Source organism: Fusarium pseudograminearum, chromosome 1 (assembly GCF_000303195.2).
Source record: "Fusarium pseudograminearum CS3096 chromosome 1, whole genome shotgun sequence".
In the NCBI taxonomy this organism is placed as follows: domain Eukaryota; kingdom Fungi; phylum Ascomycota; class Sordariomycetes; order Hypocreales; family Nectriaceae; genus Fusarium; species Fusarium pseudograminearum.
Window position 1 is genome coordinate 3994386 of NC_031951.1, and position 17488 is coordinate 4011873.

General features: G+C 49.0%; 5 protein-coding genes across 5 annotated transcripts; 3 read left to right on the forward strand and 2 right to left on the reverse strand.

The window, feature by feature from the left end:
- Nucleotides 1–907: 907 nt before the first annotated feature.
- FPSE_07608 (uncharacterized protein) lies at nucleotides 908–1393 on the reverse strand (the record flags this gene model as incomplete). Its single annotated transcript, XM_009260726.1, has 1 exon — nucleotides 908–1393. One exon carries the CDS (start codon nucleotides 1391–1393, stop codon nucleotides 908–910), a length of 486 nt encoding a protein of 161 aa, XP_009259001.1.
- A 2100-nt stretch (nucleotides 1394–3493) lies between these two features.
- Nucleotides 3494–7578, reverse strand: FPSE_07607 (uncharacterized protein; the record flags this gene model as incomplete). The annotated part of the gene is made up of 4 exons (XM_009260725.1): nucleotides 3494–4727; nucleotides 4782–5001; nucleotides 5059–6884; nucleotides 6932–7578. 4 exons carry the CDS (start codon nucleotides 7576–7578, stop codon nucleotides 3494–3496), a joined length of 3927 nt encoding a protein of 1308 aa, XP_009259000.1.
- Nucleotides 7579–9227: 1649 nt separating this feature from the next.
- On the forward strand, nucleotides 9228–11554 carry FPSE_07606 (uncharacterized protein; the record flags this gene model as incomplete). Its single annotated transcript, XM_009260724.1, has 5 exons — nucleotides 9228–9296; nucleotides 9366–9581; nucleotides 9631–9734; nucleotides 10128–11333; nucleotides 11386–11554. The coding sequence occupies 5 exons, from the start codon at nucleotides 9228–9230 to the stop codon at nucleotides 11552–11554; spliced, it is 1764 nt and encodes a 587-aa protein (XP_009258999.1).
- A 1767-nt stretch (nucleotides 11555–13321) lies between these two features.
- FPSE_07605 (uncharacterized protein) lies at nucleotides 13322–14398 on the forward strand (the record flags this gene model as incomplete). Its single annotated transcript, XM_009260723.1, has 1 exon — nucleotides 13322–14398. One exon carries the CDS (start codon nucleotides 13322–13324, stop codon nucleotides 14396–14398), a length of 1077 nt encoding a protein of 358 aa, XP_009258998.1.
- Nucleotides 14399–15731: 1333 nt separating this feature from the next.
- FPSE_07604 (uncharacterized protein) lies at nucleotides 15732–17085 on the forward strand (the record flags this gene model as incomplete). The annotated part of the gene is made up of 3 exons (XM_009260722.1): nucleotides 15732–16133; nucleotides 16194–16481; nucleotides 16537–17085. 3 exons carry the CDS (start codon nucleotides 15732–15734, stop codon nucleotides 17083–17085), a joined length of 1239 nt encoding a protein of 412 aa, XP_009258997.1.
- Between the last annotated feature and the right edge of the window lie 403 nt (nucleotides 17086–17488).

Genomic DNA, 17488 nt, shown 5'->3' on the forward strand with positions numbered 1-17488 from the left:
GGTTCTGGGAAAGGGAAAGTGTTGCGGCGTGGAATCTTTCGTCTCGTTCGTTCGTCGGACTCTTGAAGAAAATCGACCGCCAACCTCTGATGATGATGACGGCTCTTGTTTTTTTTCTTTTTACCTGGCAGATAAATCGCAAAGTTTCCCCCCTTTCACCTTTTATCCTTGGCCCATGTCTGGCACCTAGCATTTGTGTATCTCTCTCTATTCTATTCCCGTCTTGTTGTTCATTAAGAAGTGGACAGGGCCTAGCCCATCCCGATGGATCGCCACCAAAGAAGGCTTTCTCATGTTTACGGCTTTCCCCCCCTTGTCTCATGTTGTTTGTGTCTTTTCGTTCCTGTCTATCGGTCCGTTATCAGACCGTGCCCTGGTGAAAGAAGATGGAGATGAATCGTTTTCTGTTATTTCTAAAAAAAAAAAGACCACTTCCCCCCAAAGTTACACCCCCTTACATTTTTTGCTCACAGGTACCGAGAAGAGAGGTTGTGACGTTGTCTCATTTCGCTTCTTTCCTCCCGACGCCTTTCCGAAGATTCTGTCCTGGTGTCGTTTGCCCCGAAAGGTGTTTAAAGGCTTGATATGTTAGCCGCCGTTTTCCAGTTTCGTCTTCTCACAAGTGTCTAGGTCCAACTGGCGCTTATGGAATTGGCATGTCTCTTGGCACAATCGTCGCATGTCACTCGTACCCAAGATTAGAAATATTAGTTGCATGCGCGTGCTTTCGTACGCGCTTGACACTGCCTATTAAGGACATCAATTAATGAAGAATAAATACTATATCATGACACATGTCGACATGACCCCGGCTTCCCTATTAAAAATATTACTGGCGCCAGGGCTTTCGTGATAAGAGAGGGACACACATTCGTCATAGCGAGTAATGCATCAACCAGCCAGTGCGTTACCGTTCCTCGCCATCGCGGTTGAGTAATCTGGCTGCCCGTGCCAGCCTTTCTTGCTTCTCTCTCAAACCATTTCCTCGCTCACTATCCCTCTCCAATATGCCGCCCTCCTCGTCCATATCGCCACCCCTCGGCTCCCTGGTCTCAAGCCCACGGTACATAGCCGTGCGGCCATCAGGGGGTAGCTCGGCGGCGGCGGCAGCCATGTTGACAGCAGTGCGTCTCTTGGGTCCAAAGCGCCAGCTGAGTCGCTTCCACAGGCTTCGTGGTCTAGATCCAGCTGGTGATGGGGGTGTGGCGAAAGATGTATCCGGGTCGAGATCTGGCGTCGCGGCGGATGATGATGATACAGACGACGACAGAGACGGGGCCGTGGGGAGGTGGAGAGCAGAAGCGACTTCGGTTCGCCAGACATGGATGCGCTCTTGCTTTGCCGGAGGCATAAGGGGGTTGACCTTGATCCGGGGATCTGTGATACCACCCATGGTTAATTATGAGTTTGTTCAAACTTGTATTAAGGTGTCGATGTTGCTCGGTAGGGCGCGAACTTCTTTTTTGCAGTGGTCGTATGTAAGAATAGGCGACTGGTAGGAAGAAGCTGGATTATCACACTGTAGGTGATATCGTGTATTATGAGTCCGAGGCCAGCTGGATGGAACCTTGGTGTTGATATTCGATGGTTTTTCTTTTTTTTCTTTCTCTTTTGCTTCTTGTTTACTTCTCATGAAGATGTAAAATTGGCGACCAGAGTCTCAATTACTGTTTTCACATGGACATGACAGTGTTTTGTTTGCCGTCGTCGAGCAAATTCATCCGTGTACGCCAATGACTCGTGTGACCGTGAGGGAATCACACTAAAATCAATAGGTCCAAGCGTTTTGTTTCTTGCCAATTGATATCTTGAAGAAACAATGCCAAAGAAGAGCGTTGACTGATATTAGAGAGCCTGGGGGGCCAAGATGCCGGGAACAGTCAAGAAGACAAAGAGAAAAGAAAGGAGGAGTTAAGTGGATGATGGTTCCTCGTTGAAGAAAAGGACTTAAAAGGGAGAAATTGCGATCAAGGTTTACGAGAAACAAGGTAGGTAGACTCAGGTAGGAGGTAGGAACGGTTTTCTCGGTTCGAGAGTGGTTGGATTGGGAAGCTAATGGGACCACGGACCGGGGACGATCTCTCTTGGAAGGCGGGTTCTTGAGCGCGGGCCAGAAGCGAACGAACGAAACGATGAGAAGTGGAGTTGTATATAGAAGAAGGGGGCAAAGTACTGATTCGTGATGTTGAAGTCGGTTTACTAGACCTCCTGTGAGCAATTGTTTATTCCAACAGTATCAGAGAGCTCGAGCTATATTCGATGTGGAGAGAGGATGAGGAGAGGCGAGGGGGGAGAAGTGATTGAAAAGGGACGACAAGCAAGGGTGTTATGTGATTGATAAAGTGATCAACATCGGTCTAGATCCTTCAGGGTCAAGGTCTCGTGCTCAACGACAGGGTACGGTACCTACCTATCTGCTCCTATAAGAGAGAAGAACCGGAGGGCCTGCCAGCTCCTCTCATGTATCCGTATTTCAGCAGTCGACCCATGCAATGCAATACAATGCGCTCAGTATCCGTACATGCACAACACTTGCTTCTTTATACCCTACCTTCAATGACTCAAAGTCGCAGGGCAACGGAAAAGTCAGTAGTAGTTATTAGAGGATTTGAAATTGTTCAGAATGACCAAGTTCATGCACAACACAAAAGGGTTTTCACCCATTAAAAACCTAACGTGTGGATATCGGCAACATCCCATATGATCAAAAACGTTGAAGCTGGTTGCTAAACTAAATCTAGTGCTGCCTTTCGGTTCAGCCCAGGCTTAGCCTGAACTGTATCGGACAGGAATCTGGACTAGTGGTAACGAGACCGCCATTCAAGAGTCAGCAGAGTGAGTATCGTGAATCGAAACCGACCGAATATTCAGACGGCGGCGGCAAAAATCCAACAAGATCAACAACCCCAGACCTTTGCATGCAAATTGATTGGAGATTTAACATCTATTGTTTGTTTGTTTGTTTGCGGGGGGCAAAACAAGGTCATATGAGGCCTGAGCCAATCCTAAAATCCCTCCATCTCACATCTACAGGGTAACAGTAGTCTCACTCACATCTCGCGACTTTTTCATCCTAGTGGCGGCGTATCACCCGACATGCAGTTCTCTAAACGGGATCGAGTAAATTGGTTGCATCTTGGCGATCAGAATGGCTCCAACATGTTGACATACCGCCAAGCGAATGCTGGGCGCTCAGGGCTTTGCGTGACCGACTAATGAATGGCTTCACAAAAAGTGGTCACACTGATTCACTTGTTGGCTCACATGCCCTGAAACATACTCAACATGAACACCATCAACCGGTGAAGGAAACATCAAGATAACAGCTAGAATTCACCTGAACTTTTATGCCGTACCAATAGCCATGTTCCAATGCAAGACAGAAAGACAGATAAGCCTATTCCTAACATCTAAACACACCAAACCACAGTCAAACCGACCCCAAAACGCCTACGCATCCAAATACCAACTGTTTGCAATGCTATTCATTTTGTTATGCTCTTGTGCTTGGCTTCAACGTCTCCCATCCTACGTCCTGACTTTCGTCCAGCGAACCTAACAAATCAACCGACCCTTGCCCTCGGTGTTGGTTTGACTGCGATAATTGAGGCTTGGGCTGCACCGGCGGTGCGGGTCGGCGCGATGGCACCCCACCCATCATGCCACCGATCGGGCTTGATGGATTTGGACCCGTTCCATTCATCCCTTGCTTCGGCATACCTACAGGTTTCCTTGCAGCAACTCCATGGCCTTGTGATTGAGAACCTGCCATAGGACCCCCGGTTTGAGCCCTTGACGGCAAAGGTGGTCTAAAGTCTTCGTCCATGATGCTGTGACTCAACCCTGGGCTCGAGTTGGGTGAAGTTGACAAATGTGCCGGTTTCTTTGCTACTGGAGGCGCCGGTTTACCACCCTTGCTGTTTTGCGAGTACTGAGAAGCGTGCGAAGCTGCTGATGCCGACCTCAGAGGTGGTGGTAGTGGCTGCGGCTGTGTCTGTACTCTATTAAGACCAAACCCGGTGCTCGGTGCCACTCCTGATGTTCCTCGTCGAGGGGGTGGGGGTGGAGGTGGTGTCTCAACATGACCCATGGGAGTTTGATCATCCATAAGGTTGATACGTCCCACCTTGGCTGGCAATGCTGATGGATCATATGGTGGAGGTAGTTTCCGAGGCTGGATGCTCGAGGCTGATGCCATGGAGTTGGGCAAGCTCACCTTTTCGAATGGCGAGCTTGACATACTCGACAATGATGCCTTTGAGGATGACCTTGGGATGGAGATCCAGTCTGGTTCATCCGTGAGACCAAATGGATTCGAGGGACGGTTGGGATTGAGCCCAACAGCTTGTCCACTCCTAGGCTTGGGCACAGGCACCGCGGCACGAGCAGGCTGTTTGTTATCGAGCCACCATTTCTGGCGATCTGAACTCGCAGGAGGCAACCCAGGCTCGATAGAATCGTAGCCGATAAGATCTTCATCGTCACTGTCCTCACCAGTGCCGAGATGAGCCGTGGCGTCCCCAACATCCGCCTTTCGGCGTTGATACAGCTCCTTACTGATCGTTTCCCGTAACTGTTCGTCGACAATGCTCACTCTACACTCAAATGCAGCATGGACAGGTCGATGGTCAGAGAATTTGAGAGGTGCCGAGTTGTACAGCAGTTGTCTCAGGTTAGACCCCTTCCGGAGAATACGGTCTGTCCACGCAGGAATGCGAGCCTTCTCACTATATCCTAGTCAGTATATGTACGTGCAACGATACATGGATCACACGACTTACGAGGTATCGTAGTTATCGGTCCCAATGTCGAACTTGTACGTGGGTGGGAACGTAATTCGAGCTTCGGAATAAAATGGGAATGACAGCCCAGCTACCATCTGAAGATTGAGCTGGTCGTTCTCATACAGCGTCTCAAAGTCACGCTTCTTCACGAGAGCTCGTGCGGTCTCTGAATTGAGACCAATACGATAGTTGAAGTCACCTAACCAGATCACAGCGTCTGTTCATGTCAGTATAATAGCACGATGCAGTGCAAGGGACATCGAGTTACACTCACCATGGTCATCAATTCCACGATTCCTCTGGAAACGTAAACCGTGGTGGATCGTGGCGTAATCACGGTTACGTTCGTCGTAGTTAGAAAATCCAGCGGCTAAATGAGCCGTGACAAAACAGATATGAGTGTTGGCGTAGTCGAATCGAATTGCCACTGCACCCTTGTTTCCAGCCATGCCTGACATACCCGTCTTCTTTACGCTGCCCTCGACGTTCTTAATGCTGGCCAGACTAGGCGTCTTGACAAAAATGCATAGTGCTGCACCGACAAGTTGCCCACTTCGTAGCAGCACATATCTCTCACCCCCTAACCGCTTCTGTCGCTCGTTTAGGTTACGTTTTACAGCTTGTTCCCACAGATTCTTCCGTGATGGATCGCTGTTCATGATCTGTTGAGGACTGAGCTCGACGATCTCTTGGAATCCCACCACAAATATATCCGGCTGGGCGTTACCCAGGGTTTCTGGGAATAACCAAGGACCAAGATCATCGTCGACGCCTTCGGTACGTCCGTTGAGATTGAAAGTGCCAACCCATATGGTGATGCTGTTGTAAGAAGTGAATTCGCCACTTCTCTTGGCCAGCTCTGATGATACGAAGTCGCTGATGGGATCGAACAGAAGAACCGGCGCTTGCCCAACAAGACGACCTAGAAGCATATCAATGGTGATCTGACGGGACGGGTCGAGAAAGTTGTTGTGGTAGATACGCTGCACAGATTTGCGTACGTCGGCGACAGCTCCGGCCAGTGACATTTTGCCATGGCGTGTAAACGATGACTTGAGAGCGCCTGTTCCGGCGTAGGTTTTGGACAAGGAATCGCCATTGTCTGCCCAGAGACTGGAATGTCTCATCCAGAAGTCGGACGCGGCGTATTCGCCCCGGTGTCCCAGGAAAGCCTCGACTGCCATTTGCGAAATCATTGTCTGTATGAGATTGGTTCGATCGAGACAGTCAAGACAGTTGGTTCGGAAAACACCCTCCTGTTGAAGCACGACCACCATGCGCGCATGTCCAGAGCTATCCTGATCATAGCTTGGCTCGTTTGTCTCCTCTGCAAGGAAGTATGCGAACCCATCAGTAGAGTTTTCAATATAGCGGCGAATATCCCGAGCGGCCTCGTATCCAGCAGGTCCTTTCGTCTCGGCGTGAAAATCGTAATTTGTCTCTCGTAGGAGAGCGTGGTCTGAAGATCCATCCTGTCCTGCGCGGCTCAAAGGGCAATGTCTGATGCCATTATGGTATAGGTTACTGAGCTCGACCTCACCCGGCTTAGTCTCACTAAGAAGGTTGATGACATGAACTGCTCCATAGGATTGCTCAAGCTCCTCAAAATGTTTGTTGAAAGCAGGTTGAGTCCCATCTGGAGATCTGGTAACTGTGATCTTCTGGCGACCTGGAATAAGGTCGGCCGCCTGCTCCCAAAACACTGGAACAGACCCACGCACTTGAGCATACGAAAACATTGTCCCTGCTGGACTCCAGAAAGTGGTTTCAGTTTCGACAAAGTTTGCTACATGCCCATCATCGTCGATACCTCGTGAATTGAAGCGAGTGCCAGCTCTGCGACAAGACAACCGAGATATCAGCGTCATGAAAGAGGGCATCCCTGACTTGACATTCTTTATGGGCGAAGAGCTCAACGGGATAGTCATTGTCTTACAAAACCCACGGATTGCTGAAGTAAGTATCCGTGACGAATCGAGAGACGCCCGCTCGTGTGGCATGAGTCGAGAACGAAATTGCACAAGGGGGCTGATCATGAATGAGTTCCAGAGGAACCCATCATCGAAATTGTCAATCTCAAAGGAGTTGGAATTGATCGGTCTGCAGTTTGTCAGTAGGGTTCGCTTAGGAGCGTGGTAGCAACGAACCTATCTTGGAGTCGGTTTGTCAGGTCGAAGTCTGTACTGTAGTAAAATGTTCCGTTGCTGAGTAGGTTGCGCAACTCATGGCAAGGATGCTCCATGGCCACCTCCCTTCGACCAAGGCCTTGTCCGTAAGGACCGGACTGCACCGATGCAGCATCTGAAAACTCGGGATCGAGCGGTTCTAGAGGAACGACATCGTCATAGTCGGCGCTGCTTAGGCAGTAGAATGCGACTCCACCTATACGTTCTACCGTCTCACCAGGCCGTAGGGTTGCAGCCCGAGTCGCATGTGTAATGATGGATAGGAAGACCTCGCCGTTGACTGTGATCAAGCCCAATGTCCCATAAATCGGTCGATGAGTTAGACGACGATAGTCTTGTAGTAGGTTCTTGGAAACAGGTGCGAATTCAACCATGCATTTCGATACTACAGTCTCGCCGACGTTCCCGCGGGGTCTTGTAATCGCAGCTAAGGATGTAAGCGAGCCGTTCGCGATGGCTTCACTGGTAGACGTGGTATATCGAAATATTAGGGTATGGGAGGACGATACGATGGCGATGGATCGATGAGGGTAGTCGCGTATATATAGTTCGCATGACTTTTCGGGCGAGGGAGCCTGTGAAGACCAGGCTGGTGAGGAATGTTCCATTTTGGACAGAATGATGGATGGTATGGGACGGGACAGATAAATTCAGGGTTCAGCGCGTCCAAGCCAGCGATTGCGGAATGGATTCAAATTTAAACTTGAACCATGATCAATTGAGTTGAAGCAAGAAAAAGATGCAAATATAAGGAACTTATGAGTGATAGCAGTTGGGCTCCGTAGGGTTCAGCTGGTGTTTGGACGAAGATGAGGTTTGGGCATTATAGACAAATGTCCAACCTACTAAGGTACTTGACTGGATTGGACGCTCTGCAAATGACGTTTCTCAGCTGGGGGTCACTGCGAGAGACCCCTGGCTTCTAATAAACCAGCCAAAGGGTTAACAGAAAAGCTTGCCGCTGAGCTTGAAGGTGCAATAATAAAACCCCAAAAGGTATGATTTAAAATAGCACGAGCCGAGTTCTTAATTTCGTCTCTTGTTTTTGCGGCGACCAAGTTTTCTGACACCCTATTCACAAACTGCAGGCATGTACATAAATAGGAGCTCGATAGTAGTGTCCGTTGAAGCTGGGTGCACGAGTAGTTATTATTAGCTTGAAGAGCACAATAACTTCGAACCCCATTATTGTGATGCTTTGTGAGGCTCTAGACAGGTTGCTGAGCCGACTAGTGGTTTGGAGCGTAATTTACTATGATCTGAACCTCCAGCCTGGTGACTACTTTGAACGCAGGTCTGCCAACATCCAAGGAGCGTTTCTCGGCTCAAGATTTCAAGGATCAAGCATATATCACAGATTGACCATGTTTTTGAATTAGATCCGCTCAAGCAACGAGTTACACGGAGCAAAGCCGGATGGCAGTTGAGCACCAGGAATCAAGAGGTTTGTTGGCTGGTAACATACACAGAACCGGTATCAAGATATAATCCAAGACAATTAAAGCATATCACAGTTAATACTTATTAGCTGTGTCGACCGTGGCTCAATCTAGCGTGTAGAACAAGACGAGAGATTGTTCTAAAATTCTGCAAAAAAGAATGCGCAGCAAATCGACAAGGCATAATTTCGTAGAGATGCTCTCTCGTATCGCGAACGAGGATGATGTTTGAGGGTACAAGAAACAAAGTGGAATAATAGAGCTTCAGATTCGAATTTGAGATCATGCTCTCTAAAAGAGAGCGTTCATTCTCTTCCTATCATATGATTATGTGAGAATCATCATGAGCCCATTTTAGGATACAGAAAAAAGAAAGATTCTTCGAACTGCACCCGCTTTTGAGAAAATATGTGCATGCTCGAATTAAGCTTAGTCAGCCAGATCGAGACGGCGAATCGTTGGCCCGGATATATCGAGCAAGACCCATGTCAGCTGCGGAGACTTGCTGGACAAGTACAGTCCTGTTTGCATCACATCCCTGGTAGCACCAATCTGTTATAGTTTTGGGCGCGCTTCCTCAGGCACGTGCGGCACAAGCTCTCTATCTAGTGACTAGATTGTCAAGTACCTTTTTTCAAAAAAAAAAAGAGCTTGCTTGTAGCGCGAACCACCAGCCCCTGCCTTTCGCGACGGACCTGAGCTCCTATCTGCAAACTTCTCAGCTTCATAATTACAACACGAAATCAAACACGATCGCTCTTCTAATAATCCATTCTGTCTCGCGATCGAGAAGCAAAACGAACCGGCTATCCAACGACATGAGCGACTTCGGCCACTTTGGTTCCGAGGAGGAGTACGCGACTGTGCGCAAACACAATGCGGAGGTGGTATGTTTATATATTGAAAAAGCTCTCCTGTGCCTTTGAAATATCATCTGACGTTTGGTGAAATAACAGGAATCCGACCCCGACAACTTCGATCACTGGGAGAATCTCATCAAAGCTTGTGAGACATTGGAGGGTGGCTTGAACCGCAACTCAAGTCCCCAAGCACTAGCAACTTTCCGCGATGCGTACGATCGGCTCTTGACGAAATTTCCCCTCTTCTTCGGCTACTGGAAGAAGTATGCTGATATGGAGTTCAACATCGCCGGCCCCGAGTCTGCCGAGATGGTTAGTGTTCCTCCTACACTAGCTACGACACGGCTGACACCACAAATAGGTCTATGAAAGAGGATGTGCAAGCATCACCAATTCTGTCGACTTGTGGACGGATTACTGCTCCTTCAAGATGGAGACAACCCATGACCCACACCTCGTCAGAGAGTAAGTTCCATTTGGATGGTTTCCTTCCCCTTCCCTTAACATGCCTTCCGGAGCAGTATTTCGCTTGACCAGAGTGGTCTCGGTCGACATATCCGCGAGGGCTGTATGTACACTTCACTATCAAGGTGTCCGATGGTGAGATATGCCTGCGATAGCCCCTCAAGCTGGGATGCTCTCTCACGCTCTCTACCAGGCTATTTTGATATTCCATCCGTGCTCGTTCTTAACTCGAGAATCGTCCCTGCGTTACACGTCACCCGCTCGATAGAACATGATATTGGTTTTGCTACTCACTCGCACGCATAACCATCTTCCCCTCTGTATTAATCCTCTCCACCCTTTCCCTGAGTTATCCCTCCCGCAGATGGTTCTTATACTGACTGTTTACTCCAGGCTTTTTGAGCGAGGATCAGCCTTTGTTGGTCTTGACTTTCTGGCGCACCCTTTCTGGGATAAGTACATAGAGTACGAAGAGCGCCAGGAGGCCCAGGACAAGATCTATGCCATTCACGCACGCATCATTCGCATACCTATGCATCAGTATGCCCGATATTACGAGAGATTTCGATCACTATCGCACAATCAGCCAATCACGGAAGTTGTTCCCGCCGAGGATCTGGCGCGATTCAGAGCAGAGGTTGAAGCCGAAAACGTTGCTTTCGGCGGCGCCCCCAAGCCTGAATTAGAGATTGAGCGCGATGTTCGTGCAAAGATTGATGCGATGTTCTATGAGATTTTCACAACCACACAAACCGAAGTATCAAAGCGCTGGACATACGAGTCCGAGATCAAGAGACCCTACTTTCACGTCACCGCCCTCGAGCACAAGGACCTGGCAAACTGGCGCAAATATTTGGATTTTGAAGAATCTGAAGGAGATTATGCAAGAATCGTTGCCTTGTACGAGCGGTGCCTTGTTACATGCGCATTCTACGACGATCTCTGGTTTCGATACGCCAGGTGGATGTCTGGCCAGGAAGGAAAGGCGGAAGAAGTTCGTAATATTTACGTGCGGGCCTCGACAATGTTTGTGCCTATCAGCCGGCCGGGCATCAGACTGCAGTGGGCTTACTTCGAAGAGAGCACAGGCCGCGTTGACGTTGCTCTCGACATCCATGAGGCTATTCTTCTGCGATTGCCAGACTCTGTTGAGGTGATTGTTTCATGGGCCAATGTTGAGCGACGGCAAAACGGAATCGATGCTGCTATCCAGGTGTACAAGAACCAAATCGACGCCCCTACAGTGGACCTTTATACCAAAGCCGCATTGGTTGCAGAATGGGCTCTGTTGCTCTGGAAGGTCAAGGGATCTGCTGACGAAGCTCGCGAGGTTTTTACCAAGAACGTAACGTGGTATGGCGACAGCAGACTATTCTGGGACCGATGGTTCCAGTTTGAGCTGGACCAGCCATCAAGCGCCGAGACTGAAGCCCAGCATGGCGAGTGCATGAAGAAGGTGTTTGATGAGCTTCGAGAACGAAGCCAACTTTCTGCACTAGTAAAGAAGGACTTGGCTCAGATCTACCTCAACTACTTGATTGAACGGGGCGACAAGGATGCCATGAAGGTATTCTTGCAAGTTGATAGGGAAATATTTGGGTAGGTTACCTTTTTCTTCACATATTAGGGATCATCCGCTAACCAAGTACAGGCCATCGTCAGTAGCGAAATTATCCACGGAAAGTGGCAAGGAAAACGGTGCTGCAAAGGGCGAGCTAGATGAAGCCAGCAGGCAGAGAGCCGAGGCTCAATACGTTCATTTCTATGAAGTCCATGGTGAGCCAGAAGCTGATGCACAGGGCAACGCAGACTTCAACTGAGACGGAAACACTATGGACGGCGTGTAAAGGCTGCTATGAACAATGAAACTGGCGAGGATTTGACACATGGAAGAAACAGCGTTTCTGCAAATGGCAGATGTATTGGATGACGCTGGAAGATTAATGGAATTCTCAGGAACATGATGCTGGGTCTCCAGAGTTCGATATGGAATTTGGTTTCCTGAATGGACAAGTACCAGTAATGTACAGCCTACAGAAGATAAGATAATAGACAGTATATATATCCCACATTGAAAATGAAGTTCGTCGATGAGTGGAATTGTATCACAGATCCTGTGGAGTATAAACAAACACCTGCATTAGTGCTAACCCAGTCCGATCCGTTTCCACCGGAGGATTGTCGGCGAATGTTGCAACGGGGTTCGGCATGTTCGCCGTGCTCCTTTTAAATCTGGGGAAGCCAGGTTGCCCGCTGTTTCTGGCTTCAACGGACCATAATTAGAAGGTGGTGTGAAGCCGAGTGTCGGTTATTTTGTGAGATTTGTGAGGACCGTCCAGTACAATAGAGTCCAACTGATAGATCACATGCGAGAGAGGCGGGCGATTTGGAATCTTTAAGCCCGACCGTAAGTGGACCCCTGTTGTGTTAAAAAGATTCCATCTCGTTGTGCCCATGTATCCACTTGTGGCTGACATCACTTCGAGTTACGGGCTGATGACTGATACATCCCGGCTGAGAAGCGTTGGAGAGGAGATACGTAGCCTGGAATGGAGGGTCACCTTCGGGGTCCTGGTGCATCGGAATTTCCCCATCTCTTGGACATTCGAACTCCAATTCCGACTAGCTGAGCCCTTATGGTTGGTCGCCTTGTAGCTCACAACCGAAAAGGGTCTCGCATTCTGGTCTGACACATGGCAGCCGTTTTAACGACTTCTCATGAGCCTCCAAGTATAAGTTGACTGTAACAGTTCAACGTTCCACACAACAGCATCCCTGACATGCTTTCCAGGCCTCAGCATTAGTGTCCTCTTAGGAGTAAGAGAATCTCCATTACCAAGAATCCCCACTGACTCCACTGGGCCCATCCCGGCGTCATCCCCCACCAAAGATGAAAAATATCGGGACTCTGATACAGAATTGGCCAATGACTAGTAACCAATTTCGAGACGTGGCACCGGCTCATGAAGCCGGTACCGCTTCAAAGAGGTTCTGGGGAAATGATATGAGGAATCATTGGAAGTCTTTCGACAGACAGTAATCGAACATGAAAGTCCAAGGGTTCACGCAAAAGAATAGATTCTTTGAGCAGTATATTGAGGTGAGATCGAAGAATAGGTCGCCGCTGTTTTCAGGGCAGAATGGGCCTAGGGGACCTAGCAGTGAATAGAGGAACGGAAGCTTTGCCATTGACGTTCTGCACCCTTCATGAATCGCGTTCTGGCGACAAGTGAACTTATCAGTCAGGGTCGGAACTGCCTAACGGTAGCTGACACGGCAGGCCCCCTGTTTCCTCGGCCTCCCACCAAAACTCAACCGACGCCATCCCCTCTTATAGGAAGGTACAGTGCCGTTCGTCTCATATCTTCTTTCCTTCCTTCTTTCCCTCTTTCTTCTTGTCAAGTTACTTCCCCGAAGCGTCTCAGCACTTTGCGATATCTCTACATTCGAGGTACGTTGAAGCAACGTTTTGCACTGCAAGCAGCATACCCTCCAGCACCCAACAGTATACAGACATGCCTGATGTAATCGGCTCATTGTCTTGCTCATCCATTGCTCGAATTGATGTTAATATTTCTGTATCATAGATGGCCTCTGCTACCCGACAGTTTGCCCGCGCGGCCACTCGTGCCACTCGCAATGGCTTCGCTATTGCTCCCCGACAGGTCATCCGCCAGCAGGGTCGCCGCTACTACTCTTCCGAGCCCGCACAGAAGTCCTCTTCGGCATGGGTTTGGTTGACAGGTGCTGCCGTTGCTGGAGGTGCTGGTTACTACTTCTACGGCAACAGTGCTTCTTCTGCTACCGCCAAGGTCTTCAACCCTAGCAAGGAGGACTACCAAAAGGTTTACAACGAGATTGCCGCTCGCTTGGAGGAGAAGGACGACTACGACGATGGCAGCTACGGTCCTGTTCTAGTTCGCCTTGCCTGGCACGCCAGTGGCACCTACGACAAGGAGACTGGTACTGGTGGCAGCAATGGAGCTACCATGCGATTCGCTCCTGAGTCTGACCACGGTGCCAACGCCGGTCTGGCCGCTGCCCGTAACTTCCTTCAGCCTGTCAAGGAGAAGTTCCCTTGGATCACCTACTCGGATCTCTGGATCCTTGCCGGCGTTTGTGCTATCCAGGAGATGCTGGGTCCCGCTATCCCTTACCGACCTGGCCGTTCCGACCGCGATGTCTCTGGCTGCACACCCGATGGCCGTCTTCCTGACGCTTCCAAGCGCCAGGATCATCTCCGCGGTATCTTTGGCCGCATGGGTTTCAACGATCAAGAAATCGTTGCCCTCTCTGGTGCCCACGCTCTAGGCCGATGTCACACTGATCGTTCCGGCTTCAGTGGCCCTTGGACTTTCTCCCCCACTGTCCTGACCAACGACTACTTCCGTCTTCTCGTTGAGGAGAAGTGGCAGTGGAAGAAGTGGAACGGCCCTGCTCAGTACGAGGACAAGTCCACCAAGTCTCTCATGATGCTTCCCAGCGACATTGCTCTTATTGAGGACAAGAAGTTCAAGCCTTGGGTTGAGAAGTACGCCAAGGACAACGACGCTTTCTTCAAGGACTTCTCCAACGTCGTCCTCCGACTATTTGAGCTCGGCGTTCCTTTTGCCCAGGGTACTGAGAACCAGCGATGGACCTTCAAGCCCACCCACCAGGAATAAGATACTGATAAATGTCGGTTAATGCCCTGCTGAATTTACGTGGGAATTGAATTTGGTCATCATGTTAATTGATGAACCGGGAGAGCGATATTCGGAGTTTGGTTGCGATCGTTAGATACTGGCTTAGAATGCCAGGCTATTATAGACCATGATTTGGGATTCAACTGTAGAAGCATGCCACTGCATGAGAATCTTGCATGACAGGGATCAAAATAAATTTCCTTTAACCTTCGCTTTAATTGTTGTACCTACTTCTCGGTATCCATGATGGGACCTGAATGAAACACGGGTACATGCTGAATTAGTTGAACCACCAAAAGCGGTGGTACCACCTTGAGACCTAAGGTAGTCACTTTAGTATATAGCAGTCTAACAGAATTTGGTTATGATGTTGCCTTGTTCAAGGACTGGTGATTGTTGTACTTGTTCCTGCGTCTGCCACCAACATTTGACTTCGGCTCGACAAATACATTGGATGAAGCTAGCGTTGCTGACCTGGTTGCTATGAAGCAATATTAGTACATGGGTATGTAGAGGCTTGGGCAATGTGACTTTCTTGGATTTCCACCAGGAGATTTGTGCAGGAAGCATAGGATTTGCTGAGACGATCCTAGATACTGATGATCCAAGGAAAGATCCAACATTATATATTCAGTATAAGCAATCGTGAACGGTTGATGACGTCAACAACGAAAGCGACATCATTAAAGGTTTAGAAGCACTTTGTGTAATACCGGGTCGGTATTTGATTCTTACAGCAATCATCAAAGGATCGATAACGTTATCGGCCAGAGCCGTTTGACATAGGCTTAATGCAGCAACAACGGTTAGATTATTCAGCATTTGCCTTCCAAGGAAATCTATATCCTAGCACAAATATATTCTCAGGAAGACAGAAGCCGAATGGAGGATGAATAATAATGACAATGATCTTAGTAAACGGCGATCTTCCTTCGCACGTCATTGTTGCTGTACATGAGCAAATACCGCTCGATAGCTGGGCGATGCTAAAGAGGTAACTATTTGTTGAGTCCATATACTGTTGTGGTAGTTACTGTCGGTAGTGCAAGGCAGTTTATAAGAAGAACACCCCTACCCGAACTCCAGAAATGAATATTTAAACAACCAACTTTTATTTTGATATTTCACAAGTTGATTGGTGAATGACTCTAACATCGTGCAAACCCATGCCTGGTTCAACAGATCTATGAAGCCCAACTGAGTTGTTACCTGCCAACCCTGTCTTGCATAAATACTCGCAGGTCCCACAACCTTTACAACGAGACAAACTGAACGATAAACTGGACATCACACAGCACTATTATCAGCAGTCATGAGTAGCCAAATTCACAACAAGGCAGCTGCTGGGGTTCCTTACTTCACCCCGGCCCAGGAACCTCCGGCCGGTACCCCGCTCAAGACCGATTTGGTGCCGACTCTCTTTAAGCCACTCCGTACGCGGGGTGTTGAACTCCAGAACCGCTTTGTCGTTTCTCCCATGTGCACCTACTCGGCTCAAGATGGTCACTTGACGGATTTTCATCTCGTCCACCTCGGACAATTTGCTCTGCAAGGTGCCGGTCTTGTGTTCGTTGAGGCTACTGCTGTCGAGCCTCGTGGGCGTATTAGTCCTGAGGACTCGGGTCTCTGGGACGACAGCCAGATCGTGCCTCTCAAGCGTATCACAGACTTCATCCACAGTCAGAATACCAAAGCTGCAATTCAGCTTGCACATGTAAGCTCAACTGAGTAAAGTGATAGTCGAGGCTGGTGCCCAAACTAACGCATAGCACAGGCTGGCAGAAAAGCGAGCACAGTTGCACCTTGGATTGGCGGTTCTGTGAACAAAGCACTTGCTACTAAGGAAGTCGGAGGTTGGCCTGATGATATCGTTGCGCCTAGTGCTATTACATTTGCTGATGACTATGGAACGCCGCATGAATTGACGACCGAAGAGATCAAAACCCTCGTGAAACAGTGGCAAGAGTCTGCTGTACGAGCTGTCAAGGCTGGATTCGATGTAATTGAGATCCACGCAGCTCATGGTTACCTTGTTCACCAGTTTCTTTCGCCTCTCACCAACGTAAGCCATTCACAACACTTGTGAGGAAAGGGCTGGATGCTAACACGAGTTTCAGAAACGAACGGATCAGTATGGCGGAAGTTTTGAGAACCGTACCCGCCTGCTATTCGAGATCATCGAAGCCGTTCGCGCTGTTGTTCCCGAGGAGTTGCCCCTCTGGGTGCGTATCTCTGCCACAGAGTGGATGGAATGGAATAATGAACCATCTTGGGACCTCGAGAGCAGCATTGATCTCGCTAAACAACTCCCAGCATTGGGGGTGGACGTTCTCGATATTAGCAGCGGTGGCAACTTGAAGGCGCAAAAGATCAAGGTTCACCAGACACTCCAAACCGATCTCGCAGGCAAGATCCGCGAGGCATTGCGTGCTGACGGCAAGGAGCTTCTGATCGGAACAGTTGGATATATCACTGATGGTCCTTTCGCTCGCTTGTTGGTTGAAGAGAAGGAGGATCCAAAGGCCGATCTGGTGCTTGCTGCAAGACAGTTCCTCCGGGAGCCAGACTTTGTGCTCAGCGCCGCAGATCAACTGGATGTTGATGTCAAGTGGCCGATTCAGTATCATAGGGCAACCCCAAAGAACCGCAAGCCGCACAGCAAATAAGGGGTGAGTGGTTTTTCATATGAGGAGTTGTGGAAGAATACAATAGGTTAGTAGATAGCATTGATACAAACACTATTTGTTTGATATAGCCTTCTGACAACTAACTTGACTTTACGGAGCTTATTCTTTCTTCAATTCATAGGCATTGGTGATAGACACGAGGTGATTGTGAGTACCCAGAGTACTTTGAATTAGGTATGCTCACAAATGCAACCCATATTGACATGGCCCTCATCTTTAGCTTGCTGGTATACTCGCATACTGTGTCAGCAAGGAGTGCGAGGTTGTAACTGCGATGGTGGGGCCGTGACGATGTAAACGTGGGGCCGATGTGCTGAATGAAGCGGAGTTATTTCGCCTCAATTCCTTCGATGACAGGCTACAGTCCGCAGGGGTATCAAAT